Here is a 26,681-nt window from a genome sequence, read left to right as displayed (position 1 = left end):
GGGCTTGCGCCGGACGGATTTACGCTACGCCGCCGCAAGTTTACAGGCAAGTGCTTTGTGAATCAAGCACTTGCCCATAAAACTTGCGGCGGTGTAACGTAAATGCGATACGTTACGCCGCCAGAATTCTATGTGAATCTGGCCCACTGATTTTAACTTGTAAGCAACAAGCGTCTGAATTAGGGTCGGTCTAATTATTTTTCAGCTCCAATGTTATTTTTGATGATGAGTAGTGGATCTAAAGTCCATAAACCACGGAGATTAAATAACAAGTTCATGAGCGGGGCACACGCTTCTACAGAATATCACAGGACTTCACACACTTCCTCTTCTGTGGTATTTCTAAGTTCCTAAAACTGAAATGCAGCACGTGGCAACATCTTATTTTAGGAAGTTCCTAAAGATAACATCAATAAATATCGAAGACGCAAATTGAGCAGAGCACAGAATCGGGTTTGTCTGCAGCCTGCAATGAAGGGAGCTAAAAACCCAGAGAGGGAATCAGGTAGGTTGTAGATGTGATCATTGATTAATATTGAGGGGGGGGGGGCATAGTAAGCTTAGTAAAGTTCTTGGGCCAGATTCACAAAGGGGATACGACGGTGTATCTCCTGATACTCCGTCGTATCTCCTGATACTCCGTCGTATCTCCTGATACACCGTCGTATCTCTGCTTCTATCTATGCGACTGATTCATAGAATCAGTCACATAGATATCCCTAAGATCCGACAGGTATAATTGTTTTACACTGTCGGATCTTAGGATGCAATACCGCGGCCGCCGCTGGGGGGAGTTTGCGTGTTAAACCAGCGTCGCGTATGCAAATTAGGAGTTACGGCGGATCCACGCCGGATTTTCGCGTTTGCTACGTCGCCGCTAGTCTAGTTTCCCGTCGCAAAGTTAGTCGTCGTTTTAGGTGCCCTAACTTTAGTCAGCAAACGTATTGCTGTCTAAAGTATGGCCGTCGTTCCCGCATCCAAATTTAAAATTTAACGTCATTTGCGTAACACGTCCGGGAATACGCAAGTACGCTACGCGCGTCGCCGTTCGAGAAAATTACGTCACGGCGCGCAAAGCACGACGGGATTTGCGAAACGGAGCATGCGCCGTAGGTCCGGCGCGGGAGCGCGCCTAATTTAAATGGCACACGCCCATTTGAATTGGCCCGCCTTGCGCCGGAGGCCGCCGGCGTAGTTTTCATCGCAAGTGCTCTGTGAATCAGGCACTTGCGATGAAAACTTGCGACTGTGTAACGTATCTATGATACGTTACGCCGCCGCAGTTCTATGTGAATCTGGCCCTAAGGATCCATGTTTTTTTTAAGCAAAGGTTTGTTATACATACTGGGCTAGATTCATAGAGAGTTACGCCGGCGTATCAGTAGATATGCCGTCGTAACTCTGAATCTACGCCGTCGTAAATTTAAGCGTATTCTGGAAACCAGATACGCTTAAATTGGGCTAAGATACGAGCGGCGTAAGTCTCCTATGCCGTCGTATCTTAGGGTGCATATTTACGCTGGCCGCTAGGTGGCGCTTCCGTCGATTTCAGCGTAGATAATGTAAATGAGCTGGATACGCCGATTCAGAAACGTACGTGCGCCCGGCGGATTTTTTTACGTTGTTTGCGTAAGGCTTTTTCCGGCGTGACGTTACTCCTGCTATAAGAGGCATAGCCAATGTTAAGTATGGACGTCGGGACAGCGTTGAATTTTGCGTCGTTTACGCTGTTTGCGTAAGTTGTTCGCGAATAGGGCTTTGCGTAAATTACGCTCACGTCGAAAGCATTGACTATTTGCGACGTGATTAGGAGCATGCACACTGGGATACGTTCACGGACGGCGCATGCGCCGTTCGTTAGAGACGTCATTTACGTGGGGTCATGTTTTATTTACATAAAACACGCCCACCTCTCCAGAATTTGAATTTGGCGCGCTTACGCCGGCAGATCTACGCTACGCCGCCGTAACTTAGGGCGCAGGTTCTTTGTGAATCCAGCCCCAGCCTCACTAAGTTACGGCGGCGTAGCGTATCTCAGATACGCTACGCCCGCACAAACTTACGGCGGGCTTTCTGAATCTAGCCCACTGTATGTGAGGGTTATCATTTGGTTACAACTCCTCAGTACCCCATGTGTTGTAGATATGGATGACATTTAGGACCTGAGCATAGACATTTCTCTATTTCTACTGCATAGTGCAGGTTGGTGATAAAAAGGGGCAAATCATTGTACATGTATTTATTTTTCTACATTTTCACTTTTTTCTTCACATTTAGAAATGGTCTGTTGCTAAACAGCTGCATGAAGAGTTGGAATTAAGCCCCCACGAACTAAATCCAGACCCTTCATATAGTTGTACAGCAACAGATCACTTCTAATTATGATCTATTGCCGGCTTTAACCAGTCAGCACTAGATAGGGTGACCAGACATCGCCTGTTTGAGGGGACAGTCCCCGGATTGAGGACACTGTCCCCGGACCAAGTCAGTCCCCAGTTTTGTCCCCAGATTGGATTTGAACAGGGGCTGGGGCAATTTCAAAGACAGTGCAGAATAATAAAACAATTCTGAATTACACCCCCCCCCCCCCCACTCTGCCACTCCTACTAGCTTAGGGTTTTTTTTTTTTTTTCATTATCTGAGCCCCTTTCTGATGATCATGCGCTGGTCGGAGCAAAGGGAATATTTCTTCAGTTTCGGGTGCATACCCATTCAGCTTCACTCACATGTTCTTCTGCCTTGGCTCAAGTCCCGGCCAGCCACCTGCCTGCTTATCTCCTTGCCTTCCCTGGGGGAGAGATCTTCCTCTGCACCCCACCCAGTAGTAGCCGGGGCCCGGAGAGTGAGACTTGACAGGCTGTGAGGCGAGTGGCGACGGGTAGAGAGTCGCTGATTGCCACCATTACTAGTAAAAAAAAAAATGTCCCCGAATTAAATTTTTAAAAATCTGGTCACCTTAGCACTAGATCACTATGATTTCTACTCGAAGAGACTGGAAAGGTCCTGAAGTTCAATGTGTTCCTAGCTGGTGGTAGGGTGCCCATGTGTCCCGGATTGCCCGGGACTGTCCCGCAATTGACATGTCTGTCCTGGGTCCCGGGCTCCTTCATTCTGGGACAATACAATGTCCCGGAATGAAATAGAGGACACAGCCACCCCCTACTAACTAATAACTACATTTCCGGAACTGGTTGCTAGGGCCGGTGCTGCCTGGCATCTTGCAACCAGTGACAATTTACTCTCAGACAGTGAGACCGGGAGCGAGGCCTGCGCCTAGTGCAGCACTGCTGTCCCCACCCACCTCAGCACCTCGTCCTTCTCTGGCACCCAGCGGCAAGCAGCAGGGACTGGTGTGATCTTCACTCTCCAGATAGTGACGCCACTCCTTTCCTTCTACGCACGTGGGTCATGCAGAGGGAGTGACAGCAGCACTTCATCTGGTGGCAGGCTATGGGTGGCAAGCGGCACTGCATTGGGTGGCAAGTCGCCTATTCACCTGACAAATAACCTGCCGCCAAATTCTCCATCAACCCCAAGACTGCATTCCCCACCCCATCTTTTTCTGGGGAAGGTGAGAGAGGGGGTGTGTCCCTGAATGGCAGTTTGGAAATGTGGTCACCCTAGCTGGTGGGCAATTACTGAGATGGACCTGTGTGAATACAGACCCACCCTGGTAATTGTCCGGTTTCTATGTGTTACGTAGAATTGTATTGATTCCTGCCGGACAATCGGTAGCTTGGATCAGCTTTTACGCAGATGCACACCAGTGATTTCCCAGTCCATCAGTGTTACACAGAAGTCCAACTGGTTCCTAGTTGGTGTGTCTTTCCTTCTTGTTTTCTCACTGTCTCCCTTGTAGGTGTAGCACCCTCTAGTGTGTGCTACTAGAATAGCAGTCTAGGTTAAAGCATTTGGCTGGCTCTGGGATTAAAACTTGAGTCACTGAATCTGGGTCAGGGTTACTAGAGGTCAGGGCTGAATGACTCATCCTGGCAGGTTACTGGTGCCTCCCCCTGGTATCTGAAATATTGGAGAATGTTCTAGAACTAGAGGGCAGAAGTGAGGAGAAGCTGCCATGAATATTTATGGTACCTTAGCCAATCCCCAAAAGTGGGCCTGCAGGGGATTGAGAAAATCCCATAAAAGGTCTTGGGCCATGCCAGCAGGGGAGTCGGGTGGAAGATGGAGTAGTGCTGAGAAGAGGCTATTTGTGACCCTTGAGGGACCCCTGCTGAGGAGGAGTTTTACTTTGGGCTGGAGTTCGGGATAGCTGTCCTGGAAGGCAGGAGGCAACTGGGGGGATTCATGTCAGAAGAGGCAGCGGGAGAGAGCAAACAAAGACACTGAGTAATATCAGCACAGTGCCAGGACAAGACAAAGGGGAGAGACTGTCAGATTTAACAGTGCTCTCTGAAACATCAGTGTGCTTAAGTCTTCATCCCTGCCCTGGGGAATCTCCATGGAAGTGTGTGCCAGTAAGGAAGGACTGGGGAAGTGTGTGCCAGTAAGGAAGGACTGGGGAAGTGTGTGCCAGTAAAGAAGACTATGTAGTGAAGTCATACATATAGTGGAGTCCGGTTAGATAATTGATATTTAGGTGTTAGTATGATGACTATAAATTATGTTGTTCCGCAGCAACACACCGTGCTCTCCAGAGAGTGCATTTATTTGACTTCCAATACAGGATAAAGTCCAAATTCCACAGATGATACAAATTCAACAAATTCAACAAGTAATTCAAAGTCCCATCTGACTAGATCAGCTCTAGACCTGTGCCATACCCAGAGAATACACAGAGAATATTCTGATCACTTCTAGACCTGTGCCATATTCATACAGAGAATATACAGAGAATATACAGAGAATATACAGTGACAAGACTGACTGAATGCCAGCTTGAATGTCTCAAATACTGGTCTTACACTGGAGGGAGGGGTTCTTCCAGGTCAACCACTCACTTTGCCTAAGGCCTCGTACAGACGACCGAACATGTCTGCTGAAACTGGTCCGCGGACCAGTTTCAGCAGACATGTTCGGTCGTCTGTACAGCTGAGCAGACAGGTTTCCAGCGGACATTTGTCCACCCGACCGTTTTCGAGCGGACAAATGTTTCTTAGCATGCTAAGAAACATGTCCGCTGGAAAGCTGTCCATCGGACATGTTCGGTCGTCAGACTCACCGTACATGTCCGAGCGGCCGCCATTCCTCGCATGCGTCGAATCACTTCAACGAATGCGTGGAAGCATTGATCTTCCAGGGCCGCGCACGTCGGCACGTCATCGTCGCAGGGACAGCGCGGCCATGTCACGGGGGATGGTGTACGCGCAGATTTCTGTCTGATAGTGTGTACAACCATCAGACAGAAATCTCCGGCCGGACATGTCCGCTGAAAACGGTCCGGCGGACCGATTTCAGCGAACAGTCCGGTCGTCTGTACGAGGCCTAACAGGCATTTTTTAAATGCTGTACCTCACCAGGGTAGTTTGGTTAATTAGATCAAATGTTAATACGATCGTTCTTAACTATTCACACGTGTTTTAGTTGCATGCGGTGGAATCCCAGCCTTCTTCCAGTTTTTTGTTCACAGTGTATCCTGGCCTACTTCCAGTCTTGTATTTCTAATGCATTCCAGCCTTCTTTCAGCCTTGTGTTCTCAATGTATCCCAGCCTGCTTGCAGCCTTGTGTTCCCAGTGTGTCCCAGCCTGCTTCCAGCCTTGTGTTCCCAATGTGTCCCAGCCTGCTTCCAGCATTGTGTTCCCAGTGTGTCCCAGTCTGTTTCCAGCCTTGTGTTCCAAGTGTGTCCCAGTCTGCTTCCACCCTTGTGTTCCCAGTGTGTCCCAGTCTGCTTCCACCCTTGTGTTCCCAGTCTGCTTCCACCCTTGTGTTCCCAGTGTGTCCCAGTCTGCTTCCACCCTTGTGTTCCCAGTGTGTCCCAGCCTGCTTCCACCCTTGTGTTCCCAGTGTTTCCCAGTCTGCTTCCAGCCTTGTGTTCCCAATGTGTCCCAGTCTGCTTCCAGCCTTGTGTTCCCAGTGTGTCCCAGTCTGCTTCCACCCTTGTGTTCCCAGTGTGTCCCAGTCTGCTTCCACCCTTGTGTTCCCAGTGTGTCCCAGTCTGCTTCCACCCTTGTGTTCCCAGTGTATTCCAGTCTGTTTCCAGCCTAGTATTCCAAGTGTGTCCCAGTCTGCTTCCACCCTTGTGTTCCCAGTGTGTCCCAGTCTGCTTCCACCCTTGTGTTCCCAGTCTGCTTCCACCCTTGTGTTCCCAGTGTGTCCTGGCCTGCTTCCACCCTTGTGTTCCCAGTGTGTCCCAGCCTGCTTCCAGCATTGTGTTCCCAGTGTGTCCCAGCCTGCTTCCAGCCTTGTGTTCCCAGTGTGTCCCAGTCTGCTTCCACCCTTGTGTTCCCAGTGTGTCCCAGTCTGCTTCCACCCTTGTGTTCCCAGCGTGTCCCAGCCTGCTTCCACCCCTGTGTTCCCAGTGTGTCCCAGTCTGTTTCCAGCCCCATGTTTTCTTAGTGAACCCTTGTGTTCCCAGTGTGTCCCAGTCTGCTTCCACCCTTGTGTTCCCAGCGTGTCCCAGCCTGCTTCCACCCTTGTGTTCCCAGTGTGTCCCAGTCTGTTTCCAGCCCCATGTTTTCTTAGCGTGTCCCAACCTGCTTCCAGCCTAGTATTTCCAGAGTCTCCCTACCTGATTCCAACCTTGTATTCCCAGTTTGTCCTCAAATTCTTTCCATCTTGTGTTCCCAGTGTGTCCCTACTGGCTTCCAGCTGCTTGATCCAAGTGATTCCCTAACTGCTTTTAGCCGCGTGTTCCCAGTAGGCCCTAGACTACTTTTAGAAGTGTGATCCCAGTGTTCCCCAGCCTGTATTCTGACCCTTTCATCCTATGCAGTCCTGCCAGTATCTATTCTTCCTTCACCTCTGAGTCTCTCTTTGCACTTGAGTCTGTTACTTGCTTCTCGGCACCTGTCTGTTTTCCCTAGCCTGCTGTGTGTCTCATCTGTGTCTTTAGGCATTTCCATGCAGCTTTGCTTCAGCCTTATCTGCTGCCTTGTGATGCCTGTGCTCCAACACTGCAGGGGAGTTGCACCAGTGCAGTTGTGATCTGCTCGGGTGAGTCAAAGGACTACAGCCTGGGTATCACCTACAGAACAATCTCTCTACCTCTAGATGCTAGAGGTGAAGATTTGGCCCTTTTCAGGGCTCTCGCTGTTGCACAGCAAGCAGATTCTCTAAATATTCTGTGTCAGCTCTGCAACTTTGGCCCGTCTGCTCCGCTGCCTCAACCAGTCCTGGTCATCTACTCCGACCCAAGTGGAAGACGAGTCTCAAGTCATCATAGTAATAATACAATTAAATTTGAATGATCCCAAAGTTGTTCTGTTAAATGTTTAAAATGCTTAATTATACCTTGTTATGTAAGTCAATATATTATAGTATGTATCATTGGCATCAGTAACTTTTACAATTCTCCAAGAATAAATTCCTGATAGGTCACAATAAATGTCAATAGTATCATATTTAGGAAAAGCTCCACCTCTTCTTGTTAAAATGCTGTGGAGAGCACCATTATATCTGAATTACATTACCTGAATATCCTCTCTGGTATCCACAATATCTATATTAAGGTCTGTGTTCCTTTTCAGAGTGCTCTTATGAGGAGAATACCTATGCCAATATGGGTGATTTTCATTTAAAAAGGGTGAAGAATGCACCAAAAGCCGAAGGTAAGTTATTATAATGAGGGGTATCCTCTTCATCCATTATAGACAGCCGAGTCTTCATTTATAGGACACATGCAGGGGCAGCCCGTCCATTAGGCATCACCCCCTCTCTCCTCACCACCCCTATAATGCAAATGGATAGATTCATGCATAATCATGCGCCCCTTATTCATGTGTCCGGCCCCTTTTAGGTCACTGGGCGCATGAATTACAACAGCCAGGGTTTTTTCTGAAGCACCTAATTAGAGCCAAAGGCTGGGGGCTGTGTGTTAAGCATAGCCACATGTGTAGAGGCTCAGCCCGAGGGGAGCCTGGTCGTTGCAGAGGTTCCGTGAATCAAGTGTTGCCAGAGGTGAAGTAGAAGCAGTTGCCACATGGGACGACTACTCCTGTTACCAGCAGCAAGTGAGAACCAGAGGTCAGAGATAAAGAGGACCCCGTCGCCAGTAAAGGACAACTACTCCACCTATCAGAGGCCAGGGTTGTGAAGTCTGAAGAAGTACCAGACCAGCCTTTTTCACTAGCAGGGAATGGTGAACAAGTTGGGAAAGCTTCAGTGTTCAAGTCAGGGACCCAGCGATTGAGCGTGGGTGACACTTGAAGAAGATTCAGCGGGTTAGCTGAGAGCCAAGCCAGGGACCCAGCAGGTAGTGTGGGTGACACTTGGAGTGTACAGCAGGTTAGCTGTGGAAGAGCTCAGGGGATCCAGCGGGCAGCTGGGATCTGAAAGTCTGGTGAGAAGACTGGGATCTCAATGAGAAAAGCTACAGCGGGAGGCTGTGAGATTGAGGCCAGGTCCTACACAACGGGGATACCAAGTCTGGTATGTGTACAGATCTGTACAGATGGATTTTGAGGGGGACAACTACGCCATTTAATTTTACAAAATTGGCGAAGAGTTCCCCTTAAAGCGGAGGTTCACCCATAGCTTATACATTTTCCCGTTAGCTTCCTGCTCGTTTTGTCTAGGGGAATCGGCTATTTGTTTTAAAATATGATCCGTACTTACCCATTTACGAGATGCATCTTCTCCGCCGCTTCTGGTTATGGGCTGCGGGACTGGGCGTTCCTTCTTGATTGACAGTCTTCCGAGAGGCTTCCGACGGTCGCATCCATCGCGTCACGATTTTCCGAAAGAAGCCGAACATGGGTGCGCAGGCGCAGTATAGAGCCGCACCGACGTTCGGCTTCTTTCGGCTACGAGTGACGCGATGGATGCGACCGTCGGAAGCCTCTCGGAAGACTGTCAATCAAGAAGGAACGCCCGCTCCCGAAGACCCATACCCGGAAGCGACGGAAGAAGATGCATCTCGAAAACGGTAAGTACAGCTCATATTTAATAACAAATAGCCGATTCCCCTAGACACAACGAGCAGGAATCTAAGGGGAAAATATAAAAAAAAAAGGAATTGGGTGAACTCCCGCTTTAATATCCATACCATAACTGAAGGGCCTGGTAATGGACTGGGGGGGAACCCATGCCGTTTTTTTTCAATGACTGTTATCTGTATTGCCGGGACCTGACAATTCAATATAGCTGCAAGTAGTTTTAAATGACTTTTTTTTCCTTTAGAAATTTCATTTTGTGCAGAGGAAAAATGTGACACTTTACAGGCATACTATAAACACCCCCCAGGTAAGAAATGTAAAGGGATATTTCACTGTTGTTTCACTTTAAGCATTATTAAAATCAATGCTCCCGAAAAAACGGCCGTTTTAAAAAATAATTCTTTGCATTGATACATGTCCTCTGGGGCAGGACCCGGGTCCCCAAACACTTTTTAGGACATTAACTTGCATATTAACCTTTAAATTTAGCACTTTAGATTTCTCCCATAGACTTTCAAAAGGGTGTTCCTTGGCTTTTCGAATTTGCCGCAAACACCCCAAATTGTTACCTATTCGGCGAACAGGCGAACACCTGATGTTCGAGACAAACTTACATTCGACTTGATCATCGGGCTCATCCCTAGTCAGGGGTTGAGCAACCAATGGAGCATCCCTGCCCCACATTTATCTGAATGTATATAGTTGGACTGGGGATGCTAGCATTTGTCATTGACCAAATATCACCACGTGGTCATATTTGCTCAGTGATGTCAGCAAGCATCCTCAGCGTCAATGTTTCCATTCAGCTGAATAGGGACGCATCATTGGTTGCTAGGACACTGGGGGTCACCAGCATCCAAGAACCACTATGGTGTCATTGAAGCTTTGCTGTCTTTCCTGATAAGAGGATCAGTGGGGAAAAAATAATTGTGGGACATTTACTTTGTGGGACTTTCTTTTGGACATTATTTTTGGGCAAGATAGGGCATTCTTTTTTAGACATCTTAGTGCATATTTTTTTTTTTTTTTTTTGGACATTAGGACATTTTTGGACTTTTTTTGGATATCAAGGGGCATTATTTTTGCACATCATAGGACATTATTTTTTTTGACATCAAGGGACATTCTTTTTGGACTTCGTGGGACACATACTTTTTGGACTTCGTGGAACACATACTTTTTGGACATCGTTGGACAATATTTCTGGCCATCTTGGGACATTATGTTTTAGACATCATGGACATTATTTGTGGACATTGTGGGATATTATTTTTGGACATTAAAGGGAAATTTACTTTTAGACATCATAGACATAATTTTTTTGAACATCTTGGGACATTATTTTTTTACAGCTTGGGACATTATTGTTTTGGACATAGTGGGACATTGTTTTTGGACATTGCGGGATATTATTTTTGGAAATCACGGGACATTATTTTTTTCACATTGTGGGACAATATTTTTTATACATTGTAAGACAATATTTTTTGGACATACAGTAGTAGGACATGTAGAAGACATACAGTAGTAGGACATGTAGAAGACATACAGTAGACATACAGTAGTAGCCCTTTATTTGTCGCCACTGTGCCCATTGATGCCACTGTGCCCTTTAATTGTCGCCACTGTGCCCATTGATGACACTGTGCCCATTGATGCCACTGTGCCCATTGTCGCCACTGTGCCCTGTAAAATGCCCCTCCCCCCGCCCGGCACTTACCTTTCTGGGGGTCAGCCATCCTCCTTCCACGTCCCTCGATGTCTTCTCTCGCCCTCGCTGACGCTTCAGCCAATCAGGTTACCGGTAACCAGAACCGGTGAACCTGATTGGCTAAGACACCTGTCAGTCTTATCCAAGGAACGCACCGCCGGTACGTCCCGAGGATAAGCATTCGGAAGCCGACTACAGCCTGAGGGCTGTACTCTGAAAGCCTATCAAAGCCGTCGGCTCTAATAGGCACTTCCACACAGCCAACCAGCTGCCGTTATTCAGGTGGCCGGTGCTCACCATCCGGCCATTTGAATAGTGGGCGGCAGCGGCGAAAATACATAGATTCATGCAATGCATGAATCTATGTATTTCAGTGGCTGTGCGAGAGCCAGAGGGGCGGCGCTCCGGCGCCCTCTATGAACGAACCGCCGCTGGTAGTAGACATACAATAGTAGGACATGTAGAAGACATACGGTAGCAGGACAAGTAGAAGACATACAGTAGTAGGACATGTAGTAGACATATGGTATGAGGACATGTAGTAGACATACGGTCGTAGGACACGTAGTAGACATACAGTAGTAGGACATGTAGTAGACATACAGGAGTAGGACACGTTGTAGACATACAGTAGTAGGGTATGAATCAGAACCTACACTCTCATTTGGCTATATCATGATAATGAAATAACATGATGTGATATTTACATATACAGTTATAGTGGAAGATTATTATATGATAGATGTGATATAAATATAGATATATACAGTTATAGTAGAAGATTTCGGATTTGTATGCAGGGAACGAGCACACAGATGATACGGGATGAATATAAAATGAATTTACATGAGATAAGAATTCTGGAGGATTATTATATCGGCTGATACACTCAGGATTATTCACTATCCTCTCTGTCTGTAGAGATTCCGGCTGCCAAGAATACACAGCCCCGGGTGATCCTGATCCTGGGGGTCCTCCTAATATTGGCCTTCATAACTTTGGTCATCCTCACGACTTTCCTGTTTATTTCCTGTGAGTATCTCTATTATATTGGGATATTGGGGATTTCGATTTGGCATCTGAACTTTCATTAAATTCATGAACTTACCCCTTCACCAGAACCTGGGGTGTCCAGCTCATTAATAACTATCAGGAAAAAAATATATAAAAGGCAAATATAAAAAATGTAAATCTGTAAATGTGTTGAAAAAATGTTGAGTGAAATATTGGCTGGTTTTTGCCCTTTTTAACTTCAAGAGACCATTGGCCTCTCACTCCAGGGTTAAGGCCCATTCTGTTTTTTTTTCTAATCTTTAGAGATGGTCTTTTCAACCCATTGGATAGAGATGAACTTTGGTCGTTCGCGGTCCGCCAAACCGTCGGACATCGGCGATGTTCGCGGCGGTCCGCAATGTTACATGGGTAAGAACTTTGACCTATGACACATCCATCAGGTGGTGCAGGACAGGCAATTGAGACATTTCAGCACATGGACATGCCCCTTACCTTATAAATAGACCTGATCTGGCGGCCATCTTACATTCTGCTTTTTGTCAGTGTAGGGACAGGGTGCTGTTTGGAGCAGGGACAGGCTGTATTCTTTCAAATACAGTAGCTATATAAAAGGTCCACAAAAGTCCTTTTAAGGACTGGTATAGGTGTGCTACTTGCTCTAGTATATAGGTGTCTAATACATTCATATACTTTTTGTCAGTGTAGGGAGAGGGTGCTGTTTGGAGCAGGGACAGAGTTTAGCGACACAAATCGCTACCTAACAGGTTCACAAAAGTCCTTTCAAGCACTGGTATAGGTGTGCTACTTGCTGTGCTCTGCAGTATATAGGTGTAATATACACTTATAATATACTTTAGAATATAGAAAGCATATTATAGTGGATTTGTATTGTGCAGCATTGTGACTGGCGGTGTATTTGGTTACTGCTGGATTTTTGCCTCTTTCGCTGCGTTTCCTCTGCTACACACATTAACAAAAAATCCTGAATAAAAAGTTTCATAACTGGTGAAATAAACCAGTGGCCCCCCAAAACGACAGATTTTGTTATATACCTTCTTCCACACATACTGCGCTTCTCTAGAGACTTTTGTCACAGGGTCATTTAAAAAATGACAGGCAGAGGAAGAGGCAGGCCCTTCCACAGGGGTGGACCAGCACATAGGGAGGAGAGGCAGAGGGACAAAGCAGACTCCTAATGTATCAGGAGCGAGCCATCAACCATGTACGGTCACATCTGGCACTCCCAGGATGCCGGCCCATGGCTCCGCAGTGTGGGCTTTTTTTAACGTGTCCGCTGCTGACAATAGTGTTGCCATCTGCAGCCTTTGCAGTCAACGCATAAGTCGCGGTAAGCCCAACACTCACGTAGGGACGACCACCTTAAGAAGGCACCTGGTCTCCCATCACCGAGCCCAGTGTGGGCAACGCCATCAGAACCCACAAAGCCACACTCCAGGCTCTCACCATCCAGCCCCTTCTCCTTCTCCTTCCCCCTCTATGCTCACAATTGTCCTCTACTCTACCTTCTATCATGCCTTCCTCATGTTTTTCTGCAAAAAGGCAGGCTTCCGTGGCCCAGATGTTCGATCGTAAAAAAACGATGACGCCGGATAACCCTCTTGCCCAACAGTTGACCGCTGGCTTGTCGGAACTGATAGCCCGCCAACTACTGCCATATAAACTGGTGGAGAAAATTTGTGGCCATTGGAACACCACAATGGAAGGTCCCAGGAAGGAAATTTTTTTCACAGAAGGGCATCCCAGAGCTATATGGTCATGTTCAGCAGCAAGTGAATGTATCTCTGGCACACAGTGTCAGTGCCAAGATACATCTGACCACAGACACGTGGTCTAGCAAACACGGGCAGGGAAGGTATATAACTTTCACTGCCCACTGGGTGAACCTTCTGACGGCCGTCAAGCATGTAACCCGTGGCACCCATGTAGATTTGGTTTTACCGCCACGGATTGCATGCAGGCCTGCCTCTTCTTCTCCTCCTCCTCCATCCTCCCTCTCCTCCTCGGCTGACTCCTCCTTTTCCGATGCTAACGTCTCTTCCGCTGCGCCACCCAAGATCCCCAGAACCTATTCGACATGCCAGGTGAGACGTTGCCATGCTGTGCTGCGTCTGTTGTGCCTGGAAGACAAGAGCCACACTGGTCCTGCACTCCTTTCAGCTTTGCGTTCACAGGCAGATCAGTGGCTAAAACCACTCGATTTGACAGTTGGTAAAGTGGTGTGCAACAACGGTGCCAATCTACTGAGCGCGCTGAAACAGGGCAAAATTACACACGTGCCATGCATGGCACACGTCCTGAACTTGGTCGTGCAGCGATTCGTTGCCAAATACCCTGGGCTCCAGGATGTCTTGCGGCAGGCCAGAAAAATCTCGGCCCATTTCAGAAGAACTTACACGGCCATGGCTCGCCTTGCTGACATTCAGCGGTGACACAACCTGCCCGTCAGACGTCTTATTTGTGACTGCCCGACCAATGGAACTCAACATTGTATATGCTTGATAGGCTGCTCCAGCAGAAACGTGCAGTTAACGACTACCTGTACGAACTCTGCGGCAGGACAGGTTCTGGGGAGCTTGGTTTTTTTCACCGCGCCAGTGGCTGCTCATGCGCGACTCATGCAGACTTCTGCAGCCATTTGATGAGATCACCAAACTGGTCAGTCGCAGCCAGGGCACCATCAGTGACATTGTACCTTACGCCTTCTTTCTGGAACGTGCATTGCATTGTGTCATTGATCAAGCCGTCAAGGAGCAGGAAGATGAGGAAGTCGCATCGCTGGATGAATTCCCAGGGGGGGCTACTCCACCTGAGACATATCAACAACGGGAGTCTGAAGAGGAGTCAGAGGAGGATGGTGCCTGGGTGGAGGAGGAGAAAGACGAGCATGCTTTAAACCTTTCTGGGATCCCTGGTGTTGTCTGTGGATGGGGGAGGAGAACGAGGACGACATTATCCTGGATGATGAGCAGGAGCCAAGCCAGTACAGTGCTTCCAGTTTAGTGCAAATGGGGCTTTCATGCTCCAGTGTTTTAAGAGGGGCCCCCGTATAAAAAGCATAAAGGGCAAGGGCCAGTACTGGGTGGCAATGTACTTAGACCCCCAGTACAAACAAAACATGGCGGAAATGTTACCACCATCACAGAGGGCTTTCAGAATGCAGCACTTCCAGGCCTTGCTTCGAGAAATGCTGCATTCTGCTTTTGCGTCTGCTGGCAAAGGAATTTCCACTCACAGAGAAACAGTTTCGGGTACCAATCCAACAGAGCCTGCAAGAAGAGGGCGGTTTGAAGATGTCTTGGTCACTAATGATATGAGATCATTCTTTCAGCCGACCCATCGACAGCTGTCCTCCGGATCCAGCATCGGGGAACGCCTAGAAAGACAGGTGTCCGACTACATCGGGTTAACGGCTGATGTGGACGCACTGAGAAGTGATGAACCCCTGGACAACTGGGTGGGCAGGCTTGACCTCTGGCCAGAGCTTGCAATATTTGCAATGGAACTGTTGGCTTGCCCCTCATCCAGTGTCCTGTCCGAAAGGACGTTCAGCGCAGCAGGGGGGGTCGTGACCGATAAGCGCATTCGCCTAGCTCACAACAGTGTTGACTACCTCACATTTATAAAAATGAATGAAGCACGGATCTCGGAGGAATTCAACACATGTGACCAGTAGACCATGTTTCATTCAAATTCCGATGAACGCCTGTGGGCTATTTTTTTGAATACGGTACTCACCTCTCTAAGTTACGGAGGCGTAGCGTATATGAGATGCGCTACGCCCACCGAAAGTTACGCCATTCTTTCTGAATCTGGCCCAAAGTGTTTAAAGTGTAAGGCCCCATACACACGAGAGGATTTATCCGCAGATACGGTCCAGCGGACCGTATCCGCGGATAAATCCTCTCGAGGATTTCAGAAGATTTCTATGCGATGGCGTGTACACACCATCGCATTGAAATCCGCGCTGAAATCCTCTGCAGATGACGTGTCGCGCCGTCGCCGCTATTATGACGCGGCGACGGGCGCGACGCTGTCATATAAGGAATTCCACGCATGCGTCAAATCATTACGACACGTGCGGGGAATCCCTTTGGACGGATGGATCCGGTAAGTCTGTACAGACGAGCGGATCCATCCGTTGGAATGGATTCCAGCAGATGGATTTGTTGAGCATGTCAGCAAATATCCATCTGCTGGAAATCCATCCCAGGGGAGATTTATCTGCGGATAAATATCCGACGGAGTGTACACACCATAGGATCTATCCGCAGAAACCCATTTGATGGGATTTATCTGCGGATAGATTCTATGGTGTGTATGGGGCCTAAGTCTCCATGAATAAATTCTTGACTAATCTAATCTAATTTTAAACTGTATTTTCTGATGTAAGTTCTCCAACATTGAAGAACCTTATCTGACATGGTTTTCTATTTTCTCTTCAGATAAAAGTGTTGGTGAGGAAATGTCACAGATGAGGAATGGTGAGTGTATAATGATCTCAATGGGTTCCATATATTCCACTTTCTCGGGATCTGTGAAACACTTGGAGGGGTCTCAGGGATTATCCCTTTAACATAAAAAATAATACAATTTGATTAGCTCCCTCTCTATTGTCCCACAATAGTGTGTGATCCTTGGGGAGGACAGAGGCCATATAGCTGCAACCTTCCACCATCCAATAATTTGTCTTGTAGTGTATGTGTTAACAATAGACATGTGCAGACTGGAATATTTTGTTTCGTTTTTTCGTTTTCGTTTGGAAAATAGATTTATTTAGTTACTCCCGAAAATCGTTTTGATTTATTTCGTTTTTCGTTGGGGAATAGCTTTCGTCCGAAAATCCAATAATACTTGGTTTCTGTCGAATGGTCAAAAGAATATTCTCCGGAACGTCGAATCTTTGTTGGTTTCTGTCTAATGGGCAAAAAATATTCTTTACACCGAATCGTCCATTTCCGTTCGAATATTCCGCCTACAGGAATTCTAATGTTGTATGACTAGTAATAATGTCGAATTTATTCTCTATAATGTCGAATCTATTTTCTCATAAATCGAAATCTATTCTCTGTAATGTCGAATCTATTATTTCTATAGTGTCGAATCTTTTCTCTACAATGTCGAATCTTTTCTCTATGATGTTGAATCTTTTCCCTATAATGTCGAATCTCTCTATATCGAATTTTTACCACAACGAAAACGAAAATAAAGCATTTTTTATGTCGGATCTTTCGGTTTTCATTCCTTGCACTTTCGTTATCGTTTGTTAAAACGATAACGAAAAAAACTGATTTTCGGACGAAAATGCATTCTAACGAAAACGAATGCACATGTCTAGTTAACAATCCAACCCTAAGGCTGTATTCACATCTATGCAGTTTTGGTGCTTTCTGCATTTTGCAGATTTGCACTACAGTCCATTTAACATGGTTTCCTATGGAACACGTTCTGTGGTGCAAATCTGCAAAATGCAAAAAGCACTAAAAATGCATAGGTGTGAATCAGGCTTAAAGTATACACCTCTCAGGCAATCAGTGGGTAATTGACCGCTGCAGGTGCTCACCCCGGCTCGTCACCAACGAAACCAAAAGAGAAAAGAAAATGGAAGCACACTACAGGGAGGTCAACTCTTGAAGGTTCTTTATTGTTGCCAGACAGGTACACAGGGTTATGGTTGACGCGTTTCACACTGATCACTCGTGCTTACTCATAACCGTTATGAGTAAGCACGAGTGATTAGTGTGAAACGCGTCAACCATGTCCCTGTGTACCTGTCTGGCTTGGCAACAATAAAAAACCTTCAAGAGTTAATCCCCCTGTGGCGTGCTACCATTTATTTTCTCTATTAGTATATGTGTTACCCAGGTAAGGCAAGGGCACGGCATAAGGGATGAGATCCACCCTGCTACTGTCATCTAGGATCTTGAAGTCATCTGATGTGCCTACAAGAAAGGAGGTATATGTTCTCAGAGTAGGGTGGGAAAGCCAACGTTATACTGTGATACGAGTGATTTTGTATTGCCTATACATTGTGGATCTGTAAATAAGTCCTGTGTGGCTCTAATGCGTTGTACTTTTTATATTTTGTGAATACATTTGTATCATTTTATTAGCGGTTAACTGTATACTGTATTATCAGGCACCTATGAAGTCCCATTTCTAGTGTATTCTTGTTTTTAATGTTCTGTGGGTGTATTGGAGTGTAGATCCACAGTAATCTGAGATGAGCCACCATTGTTATCATTACAGGTTCTCTTTCCAGTGAAGTTCAGAGCATTCGGGGAGCTGTGAGGAACCTGGAACAAGTCCAGACAACAAGCAGTAAGATTATCTTATTCCAATCACTGGAACATGTTTACATCAAACCACCTTCACCACAGTGTGCAAACAGGATGTAGATATCACAAAGCCTCTCTCTGTCTGTGTGTAGAACAACGTGTCCAGATATCAAACAAATTAGGTTAATTTCAATAACAAAAAAAATGACATTACAGGTCCATGACATGACGGGTCCTCTTCTGTCCTCTGCAGTGGGTGGTTTGTGAGTCCTGACATCTTGGGTCTGACATTACAGTTCCTCTTCTGTCCTCAGCATTGGGTGGGTCCTGACATAGTTACATAGTTACATAGTTAGTCAGGTTGAAAAAAGACACAAGTCCATCCAGTTCAACCACAAAAAAATAAAAATAAACAAACAAAATAAAAAACACAATACAAACAATCCCATACACCAAACTCCATACCCACAGTTGATCCAGAGGAAGGCAAAAACCCCCAGCAGAGCATGATCCAATTTGCTACAGCAGGGGAAAAAATTCCTTCCTGATCCCCCGAGAGGCAATCGGATTTACCCTGGATCAACTTTACCTACAAATCTTAGTACTCAGTTATTTTATGTACATTTAGGAAAGTTTCCAGGCCTTTCTTAAAGCAATCTACTGAGCTGGACAGAACCACGTCTGGAGGGAGTCTGTTCCACATTTTCACAGCTCTTACTGTGAAAAAAAACTTTCCGTATTTGGGGGTGAAATCTCTTTTCCTCTAGACGTAAAGAGTGCCCCCTTGTCCTCAGTGTTGGTCAACACCAAGTTCACTATATGGACCCCTTATATATTTGTACATGTTGATCATATCCCCCCTTATTCTCCTCTTCTCAAGAGTGAATAAATTCAGTTCCTCTAATCTTTCCTCATAGCTGAGCTCCTCCATGCCTCTTATCAGTTTGGTTGCCCTTCTCTGCACTTTCTCCAGTTCCCCGATATCCTTTTCTGAGAACTGGGGCCAAAACTGAACTGCATATTCCAGATGAGGTCTTACTAATGATTTGTACAGGGGGGGGGCAAAATTATATCTCTGTCTCTGGAGTCCATACCTCTCTTATACAAGAAAGGACTTTGCTCGCTTTGGAAACCGCAGCTTGGCATTGCATGCCATTATTGCTCGCTTTGGAAACCGCAGCTTGGCATTGCATGCCATTATTGAGCATATGATCTACCAAAACCCCCAGATCCTTCTCCACTACAGATCCCCCAGTTGTACTCCCCCTAGTATGTATGATGCATGCATATTCTTAGCCCCCAAGTGCATAACTTTACATTTATCAACATTAAACCTCATCTGCCACATAGTCGCCCAATCAGACAGAGCATTGAGGTCGGCTTGTAAATTGGAGACATCCTGTAAGGACGTTATTCCACTGCATAGCTTGGTGTCATCTGCAAAGACAGAAATGTTACTTTTGACCTTAGCAGTGGGTGGATTCTGACCCCAGGAGTCCTTTTCTGTCCCCAGAATTGGGTGGATCCTGATGTGATGGGTCCTATTTTGGCCTCAACAGTAGGTGGGTTCTGACCTCATGGGTCCTCTTCTGTCCTCAGCAGATGGTGGGACCTGAAGTTATGGGTCCATGACATGATAGTTCCTCTTTTGTCCTCAGCAGTGGATGGGTCCTGACCTCATGGGTTCTCTTCTATCTTTAGCAATGGGTGGGTCCTGACCTCATTGGTCCTCTTCTGGGGGTGGGGGTCCATATATGATGGGTCTGCGATATGATGGGTCCTCTTCTGTCCTCACCAGTGGGTGGTTTGTGAGTCCTGACATCATGGGTCTGTCATCAGCAGTAGCTAGGTCCTGACCTCATGGGTCCTCTTCTGTCCTCAGCAGAGGGTGGGTCCTGACCTCATGGGTCCTCTTCTGTCCTCAGCAGTGGGTGGATTCTGACCTCAGGGGTCCTCTTCTGTCTTCATCATGGTTCTGTAACATGATAGGGTTCTCTTCTGTCCTCAGCAGTGGGTGGATCCCGATGTGATGGGTCTGTGACATGATGGATCCTCTTCTGTCCTCACCAGTGGGTGGGTTCTGACCTCATGGGTCCTCTTCTGTCCTCAGAAGATGGTGGGATCTGAAGTTATGAGTCCATAACATGAAAGTTCCTTTTTTTTCCTCAGCAGTGGGTGGGTCCTGGCCTTGTGGGTTCTCTTCTATCTTTAGCAGTGGGTGGGTCCTGACCTCATTGGTCCTCTTCTGTGGGGGGGGGGGTCCTTAAATGATGGGTCTGCGACATGATGGGTCCTCTTCTGTCCTCACCAGTGGGTGGGTCCTGATCTTGTAGGTTCTCTTCTATCTTCGGCAGTGGGTGGACCCTGACCTCATTGGTCCTCTTCTGTCCTCGGCAGTGGGGTGGGGGAATTTTTAGATGATGGGTCTGCGACATGATGGGTCCTCTTCTGTTCCCATCAGTAGATGATTCCTGACCTAATGGGTTGTCTTCTGTCCTCAAAAGTGGGTGGTTCCTGACCTCATGTATTATCTTCTGTCCTCAGCAGTAGGTGGGTCCTGACGTCACAGACCCAGAACATGATGGATTCTCTTCTATTCTTAGCAGTGGGTGAATCCTGACATTAGGTTCCTAGTCTGTCCTCAGCAGTGGGTGGGTTCATTACATGGTGGTCCTCTTCTGTCCTTAGAAGTAGCTGAGCCCTGACCTTGTGGGTTCTCTTTTGTCCTTAGCAGTAGTTGAGTCCTAACCTTATGGGTTCTCTTCTGTCCTCAGCAGAGAGTAGGTTCTGATCATATGGTTCCTCTTTTGTCCTCAGCAGAGAGTGGGTTCTAACCTCATGGTACCTCTTAATTTCTCAGCAGTGGGTCTCAGCAGTGGGTAGGTCCTGACCTCGTGGTTCCTCTTCTGTCCTCAGCAGTGGGTAGGTCCTGACCTCATGGTTCCTCTTCTGTCCTCAGCAGTGGGTCTCAGGAGTGGGTAGGTCCTGACCTCATGGTTCCTCTTCTGTCCTCAGCAGAGGGTGAGTTCTGACCTCATGGTTCCTCTTCAGTCCCCAGCAGTGGGTAGGTCCTGACCTCATGGTTCTTCTTCTGTCCTCAGCAGATAGTGAGTTCTGACCTCTTGGTTCCTCTTCAGACCCCAGCAGTGGGTAGGTCCTGACCTCATGGTTCCTCTTCTGTCCTCAGCAGTGGGTAGGTCCTGACCTCATGGTTCCTCTTCAGTCCCCAGCAGTGGGTAGGTCCTGAACGCATGGTTCCTCTTCTGTCCTCAGCAGTAGGTGGGTCCTGGCCATATGGTTCCTCTTCTGTCCTAAGCACTGGGTGAATCTTGAATGTTGCCGAGAGAAGACCATATAATGATAAGGTGTTGCTCTCAGAAGCATGCTCCTGATAACCCATGGATGGCATACCCACGGGGGGTAGGTCTTTGACACCCTGAGTTCACAGGAAGTGGGTTAAGCGACACTGGACATCATTCAATCTGGAAAACTGACAAACTATAATTACTGCAAGGGACACATCCAGCAATGCTTTTTTTTTTTGGTATTAAACTAGAGTTAAGCTTGAAAGCAGACCTTGTATCAAATAAGATTTCTACTGCCTGGTCCACCATGTTCCATGGTGATCAGAAATGGTAACAGTCCTGAAACATTGCATTACATGTAGAAACCACTCCTCCAGAATCCCTGTATGGTCACATGACTAAATGCCTAGGATCAAAGTTCAGACCGGTGGATTTTTCTCTTTAGCAAAAACTATGTGAACCCAAAAGAGATGGGCAAGGTAGTGGGTGTGTCCTGATTGAATGTATGTAGAGTACAGAGGGGTGTATAATGATAAACCTGATTATACTAATTGATGGTTTTCCTCTCTTTCTCAGATTCCGACGTGAAGCGTAATTTGACAAATGAAATCACTGGTAATTATTTACTGCTCAATGTACTATATATTACAATAGTGTACAGTTACAATACAATTCAATACAGGAGGAATCAGAGGGCCCTGCTTGTTATAGCTTACAATCTAGGAGGAAGGTTCAAGTGATACAAAAGGTAATAGCTGTTGGGGATGGGCAGGATAGGCCTCTCTGAAGAGAAGTGTTTTCAGGGATCGTCTAAAAGCAGAGTGGGAGATAATTGGACAGGTTGGGGGTAGGGAGATCCATAAGATCGGAGAGGCTCTGAAAAAGTCCTGGAGGTGAGTATGGGAGAAGGCGATGAGAGAGCTAGAGAGCAGGAGGACTTGGGAGGAGCAAAGAATGATTAGGTTTGCATTTTGAGACTAGCCTAGTGATGTAGCTGGGGAAGAGTTGTGAATGGCTTTGTAAGTTGTTGTTAGTATTTTTAATTGAATTTGTTATAGATAGATCAGAGTCCAGGATTTCACCTAGAACTTTGGCATGGGAGCAGGCATGTACTGGCCATCGGGACTACCAGGAGTTTCCCAGTAAGCCGATGCCTTTGCATCGGAGGTCCGTGACGATTTACCTGTCAATCGCCGACAGCTGGCACCTAACGGGTAGATCGAGATCTAGCCAGCATGCAGAGCAGCGCAGGAAGCGTCTGTAATAAGTTCTCTCTCATGTCACGCTGCCCCCTGGAGGCCCCTCCTCTCTTTTCGTCCATCCCCATTTGCTTGTGACATCATCTGGGATGGATGAGAAGAGGGGAGGGGCCGCCGGGGAGCAGTGTGACACGAGAACTAATTACAGACGCTTCCTGCGCTACTGCATTTGAAGTACAGTAAATGACTAGTAAACACTGTGCTTTATTGTGCCACAATGTGCCCTGGTGTGCCCCATGTGCTTTAATGTGCCCCATGTGCTTTAATGTGCCCAAATGTGCCCCATGTGCTTTAATGTGCCCTGATGTGCTATGTACCATGTGCCCGGATGTGCCATGTGCCCGGATGTGCCATGTGCCCATGCCCCGATGTGCCCTGATGTGCCATGTGCCCTGATGTGCCATGTGCCCTGATGTTCCCCATGCCCCGATGTGCCAATTTTCCCTGATGTGCCATGTGCCCTGATGTGCTCCGTGCCATGTGCCCTATGCCCTGATGTGCCATGTGCCCCATGCCCTGATGTGCCATGTGCCCGGATGTGCCATGTGCCCTGATGTGCCATGTGCCCAGATGTGCCATGTGCCCTGATGTGCCCAGTGCCCTGATGTGCCAGTGCACTGATGTTCCCCGATGTGCCTTGTGCCCCGATGTGCTGTGCCCTGATGCCCTGATGTACTGAAACCTGTCCCCTGATGTGCCCTGATATCCTGTACCCTGATGTGCTGTGCCCTGATGTGCTGTGCCCTGTACCCTGATGTGCCCTGTGCCCTGATGTGTTGTGCCCTGGGCCAGTCTGGATGAAGTCCAGGGCCACATTTTTGTCCCAGTCCAGCCCTGCATGGGGGGATGGGTTGATAGCTGTGCCATCGATCTTGACAGAGAGATCAGGGGAAGGGGGACGTGAGGGAGGAAAAATGATGAGCTCGGCTTTGGATAGACTGAGTTTGAGGAAGTGGTGTGGCATTCAGGCTGATATATGTCTGATAGTAAATTAGTGATACGTGATGAGACTGAGGGAGTGAGATGAGGGGTAGAGAGATGCATTTGGGTGTCATCGGCATAGAGTGGTATTGGAAGCCATGGGAAGCTATCAGCTGACCCAGCGAGGAGGTGTACAGTAGATCAAGAATCAGAGAAGTCCAAGAACAGAACCTTAGGGGACCCCAACAGAGAAAAGAAGAGGAGAGGAGGAAGCGGAATTGTATGTAATGCTAAAAGGTGTGGTTGGATAAGTAGGAAGAGAACCAGCATAGAGTACAGTCGCGGAGATCAAAGACATGGAGCTTTTTGAGGAGGAGGGGTGGTCAACTGTATCAAAGGCAGCAGAGAGGTCCAAGAGTAGGAGTACAGAATAGTGTCCATTAGTTTTGGCCGTTAGTAGATTGTTTGTTAGTTTTAGGAGGACAGTTCCTGTGGAGTGTTGAGGGCGAAATCCAGACTGAAGGGGATCAAGAAGGTTTATCTCACTGAGGTGGTCACTGAGTCGGTTGTAGACCAGGCATTCAAGGAGTTTGGAGTAAAAGGGGAGTAAGGAGATGGGGCATAGGTTGTTAAGATTGGTGGGGTCCAGTGAGGGTTTTTTAAGTAGTGTACGTTTTAGAGAGTTGGGGAAGATGCCAGAAGAGAAGGAGAGATTGAACATGTGAGTTAGAGAGTGTAGAATAGAGCCAGAGGGTGACCGTAGCATTTGTGAGGGAACAGGTTCCAGGGGGCAGGAGGTTAGCTGGACGTTAGCAAGAAGTCAGTTGAATAAATGAATATAATTTACATGAATATGTTTTGGTTTGAACATGATCCACTATGCAGAATAAGTAAAACAAAGCAAAGAAATTATAAATAAACTTGATCCCATCAGAGAACTTCCTTACATCAGGGTCCCAATCAGAGTCCTCAACAAAGTCCACCCTTACATCAGAGTTTGCCCTCACATCAGAATCCCCATTATAGTCCCCTTTACATCAGAGCCCCCTCCCCCTTACAAGGGGTCTTTATCACAGTTCATTCTTACATTATGGTCCCCATCAGAGTACCCTATTATATCGGGATCCCATCAGAGTCCCCCTTACATCAATGTCTCCCCTTACACCAGAGTTACCCTTCCATTAGAATACCTATCATTTTCTTCCCATACACCAGAGTCCCCATAAATGCCCTCCTTACATAAGGCCCCACCACTCTCACTTCCATCAGAATCTCACCTACGTCTGGGTCCCTATCAATGTGTGCAGTTACATCAGAGTCTACCCTTACATCAGGGTCCGCACTGGAGTCCTTCTTTACATCAGGGTCCCATCAGAGTCCATTACATCTAGATCTCATCAGAGTCTCCTCTTACATCCAATCACAGCTGATCATGATGTAAACAGGAAGAGCTGTTGGTCAGCTTTTCCTCGCTCGCATCTGGGACTCATTAGATTCCCAATGAGAGACACCCCTTACATCAGGGTCCCATCAAAGTCTCTTAAAGTGGTTCTAAAGCCCCATCTTGATCCAGCGATGTTTCACGAGAGCCTTCAGCTGTCCGGGGACTCTCTGCCATTGGCTCCCACTGCTGTCAATCAAAGTTAGTGAGCCAATGAGGGGACAGGGCTGAGCTGTGGCTCAGTGTCTGAATGAACACACAGAGCAACGGCTTGGGTGCCCCCATGGCAAGATGCTTGCTGTGGGGGGCACTCGGCAGGAGGAAGGGGCAAGGATCACAAGCAGGGGACCCGAGAAGAAGAGGATCCAATTTTACCGCAAATTTGCAGCTATTTTGACAAGACAGTCATACGACTGTGGATCTGACTTTGCCCCACAACTTGAAGTACGACTTCAATGAGCAGGGACGCGACTTTGATCCCCCAATAATTAGGGGGAACTCCACACCAATTTTTTTTAAAACCCGGCACTGGTTCCCCCTTTGTGAGCATACCGGGCCCTTCGATCTGGTATGGATTTTAAGGGGAACCCCCACGCCCCCCCCCCCCCAAAATCCATACCAGACCCTTATCCGAGGACCAGCACGGCCGTTCAGGAAAGGGGGTGGGGACGAGCGAGCGCCCCCCTCCTAAACCGTACCAGGCGGCATGCCCTCAACAAGGGGGGGTGGGTGCTTTGCCCAAAGCACCTTGCCCCCATGTTGATGAGAACAAGGGCCCTTTCCCGACAACCCTGGCCGTTGGTAGTCGGGGTCTGCGGGCGGGGGGCTTATTGGAATCTGGGAGCCCCCTTTAATAAGGGGGCCCCCAGATCCCGGCCCCCACCCTAGGTGAATGAGTGTGGGGTACATCATACCCCTACCCATTCACCTGGAGGAAAAGTGTCAAAAAAATAAACACACTACACAGGTTTTTAAAATCATTTATTAGTCTGCTCCGGGGGTCTTCTTCCAGCTTCTCCGCTCTCCGGGGGTCTTCTTCTGACATCGGGGGTCTTTTGTCTTCTCCGCTCTCTTCTTCTGCTCTCCGCGCTCCACGGTTCTTCTCCCACTCTCCGGTGCCTTCTTCGGGGCTGGCCGCCGCTATCTTCTTTAAAGCTCTATTACTAGCGGTGGGCAGCCTGGTCTTCCTTGTCGCCTTCTTCCCTCTTCTTTTCTTCCGATGTTGACTCGATGCTCCCTCCCACTGTAATGCCGGGTGTGCGGTGCGCAACGATTTATATAAGCCTCTAATGACGTCACAGTCCCAGCATGCTCTGGGTGGTGATGACATAATTACCCCGCCCCCTTATGTCGTCACCCCCCGGAGCATGCTGGGACTGTGATGTCATAAGAGGCTTATTTGTAGTCAGAATCTTCACCCGTAATACGTAGTGACCCCAACCACCAAGGCCTGTGGCGTGCCTTGGCCTAGCTGGACGGTACGCCTAAAAGAGGGCATACCCTGAATATGAGAATATGAGAAATGAATAATGAAGCCTATACCTGAAAAGGGGGGCCGGGAGGGTGGGAATCAGGAAAGAGACCGACGCTGGACCCGGCAGAGAAGGGAGGATAAGTACTCCCCCAGACTCCGCCTACAAACACAGGCCGGCCTCCGTCCAGCCTTCCAACTTGTAGTCAGAA

The 26,681-nt window shown here is 47.6% G+C and overlaps 1 protein-coding gene across 2 annotated transcripts in view; it reads left to right on the top strand.

The window, feature by feature from the left end:
* Positions 1 to 426: 426 nt before the first annotated feature.
* The window catches only part of LOC120933746 (C-type lectin domain family 10 member A-like), a 49,419-nt gene continuing 23,164 nt past the window's right edge, over positions 427 to 26,681 (top strand). For both annotated transcript variants that reach the window (XM_040347120.1, XM_040347119.1), the window contains exons 1-6: positions 427 to 505; positions 7,645 to 7,725; positions 11,684 to 11,794; positions 16,240 to 16,278; positions 18,044 to 18,115; positions 21,954 to 21,992. In XM_040347120.1, the coding sequence (XP_040203054.1) occupies positions 472 to 505; positions 7,645 to 7,725; positions 11,684 to 11,794; positions 16,240 to 16,278; positions 18,044 to 18,115; positions 21,954 to 21,992 (376 nt within the window). In that variant the 5' untranslated portion in view covers positions 427 to 471. The remainder of the gene's footprint in view (positions 506 to 7,644; positions 7,726 to 11,683; positions 11,795 to 16,239; positions 16,279 to 18,043; positions 18,116 to 21,953; positions 21,993 to 26,681) is intronic.

This window comes from Rana temporaria, chromosome 3, assembly GCF_905171775.1.
Source record: "Rana temporaria chromosome 3, aRanTem1.1, whole genome shotgun sequence".
Classification (NCBI taxonomy): Eukaryota; Metazoa; Chordata; class Amphibia; order Anura; family Ranidae; genus Rana; species Rana temporaria.
Note: the sequence above shows the minus strand (reverse complement) of the source record. Positions and strands in the feature narration are given on the sequence as shown.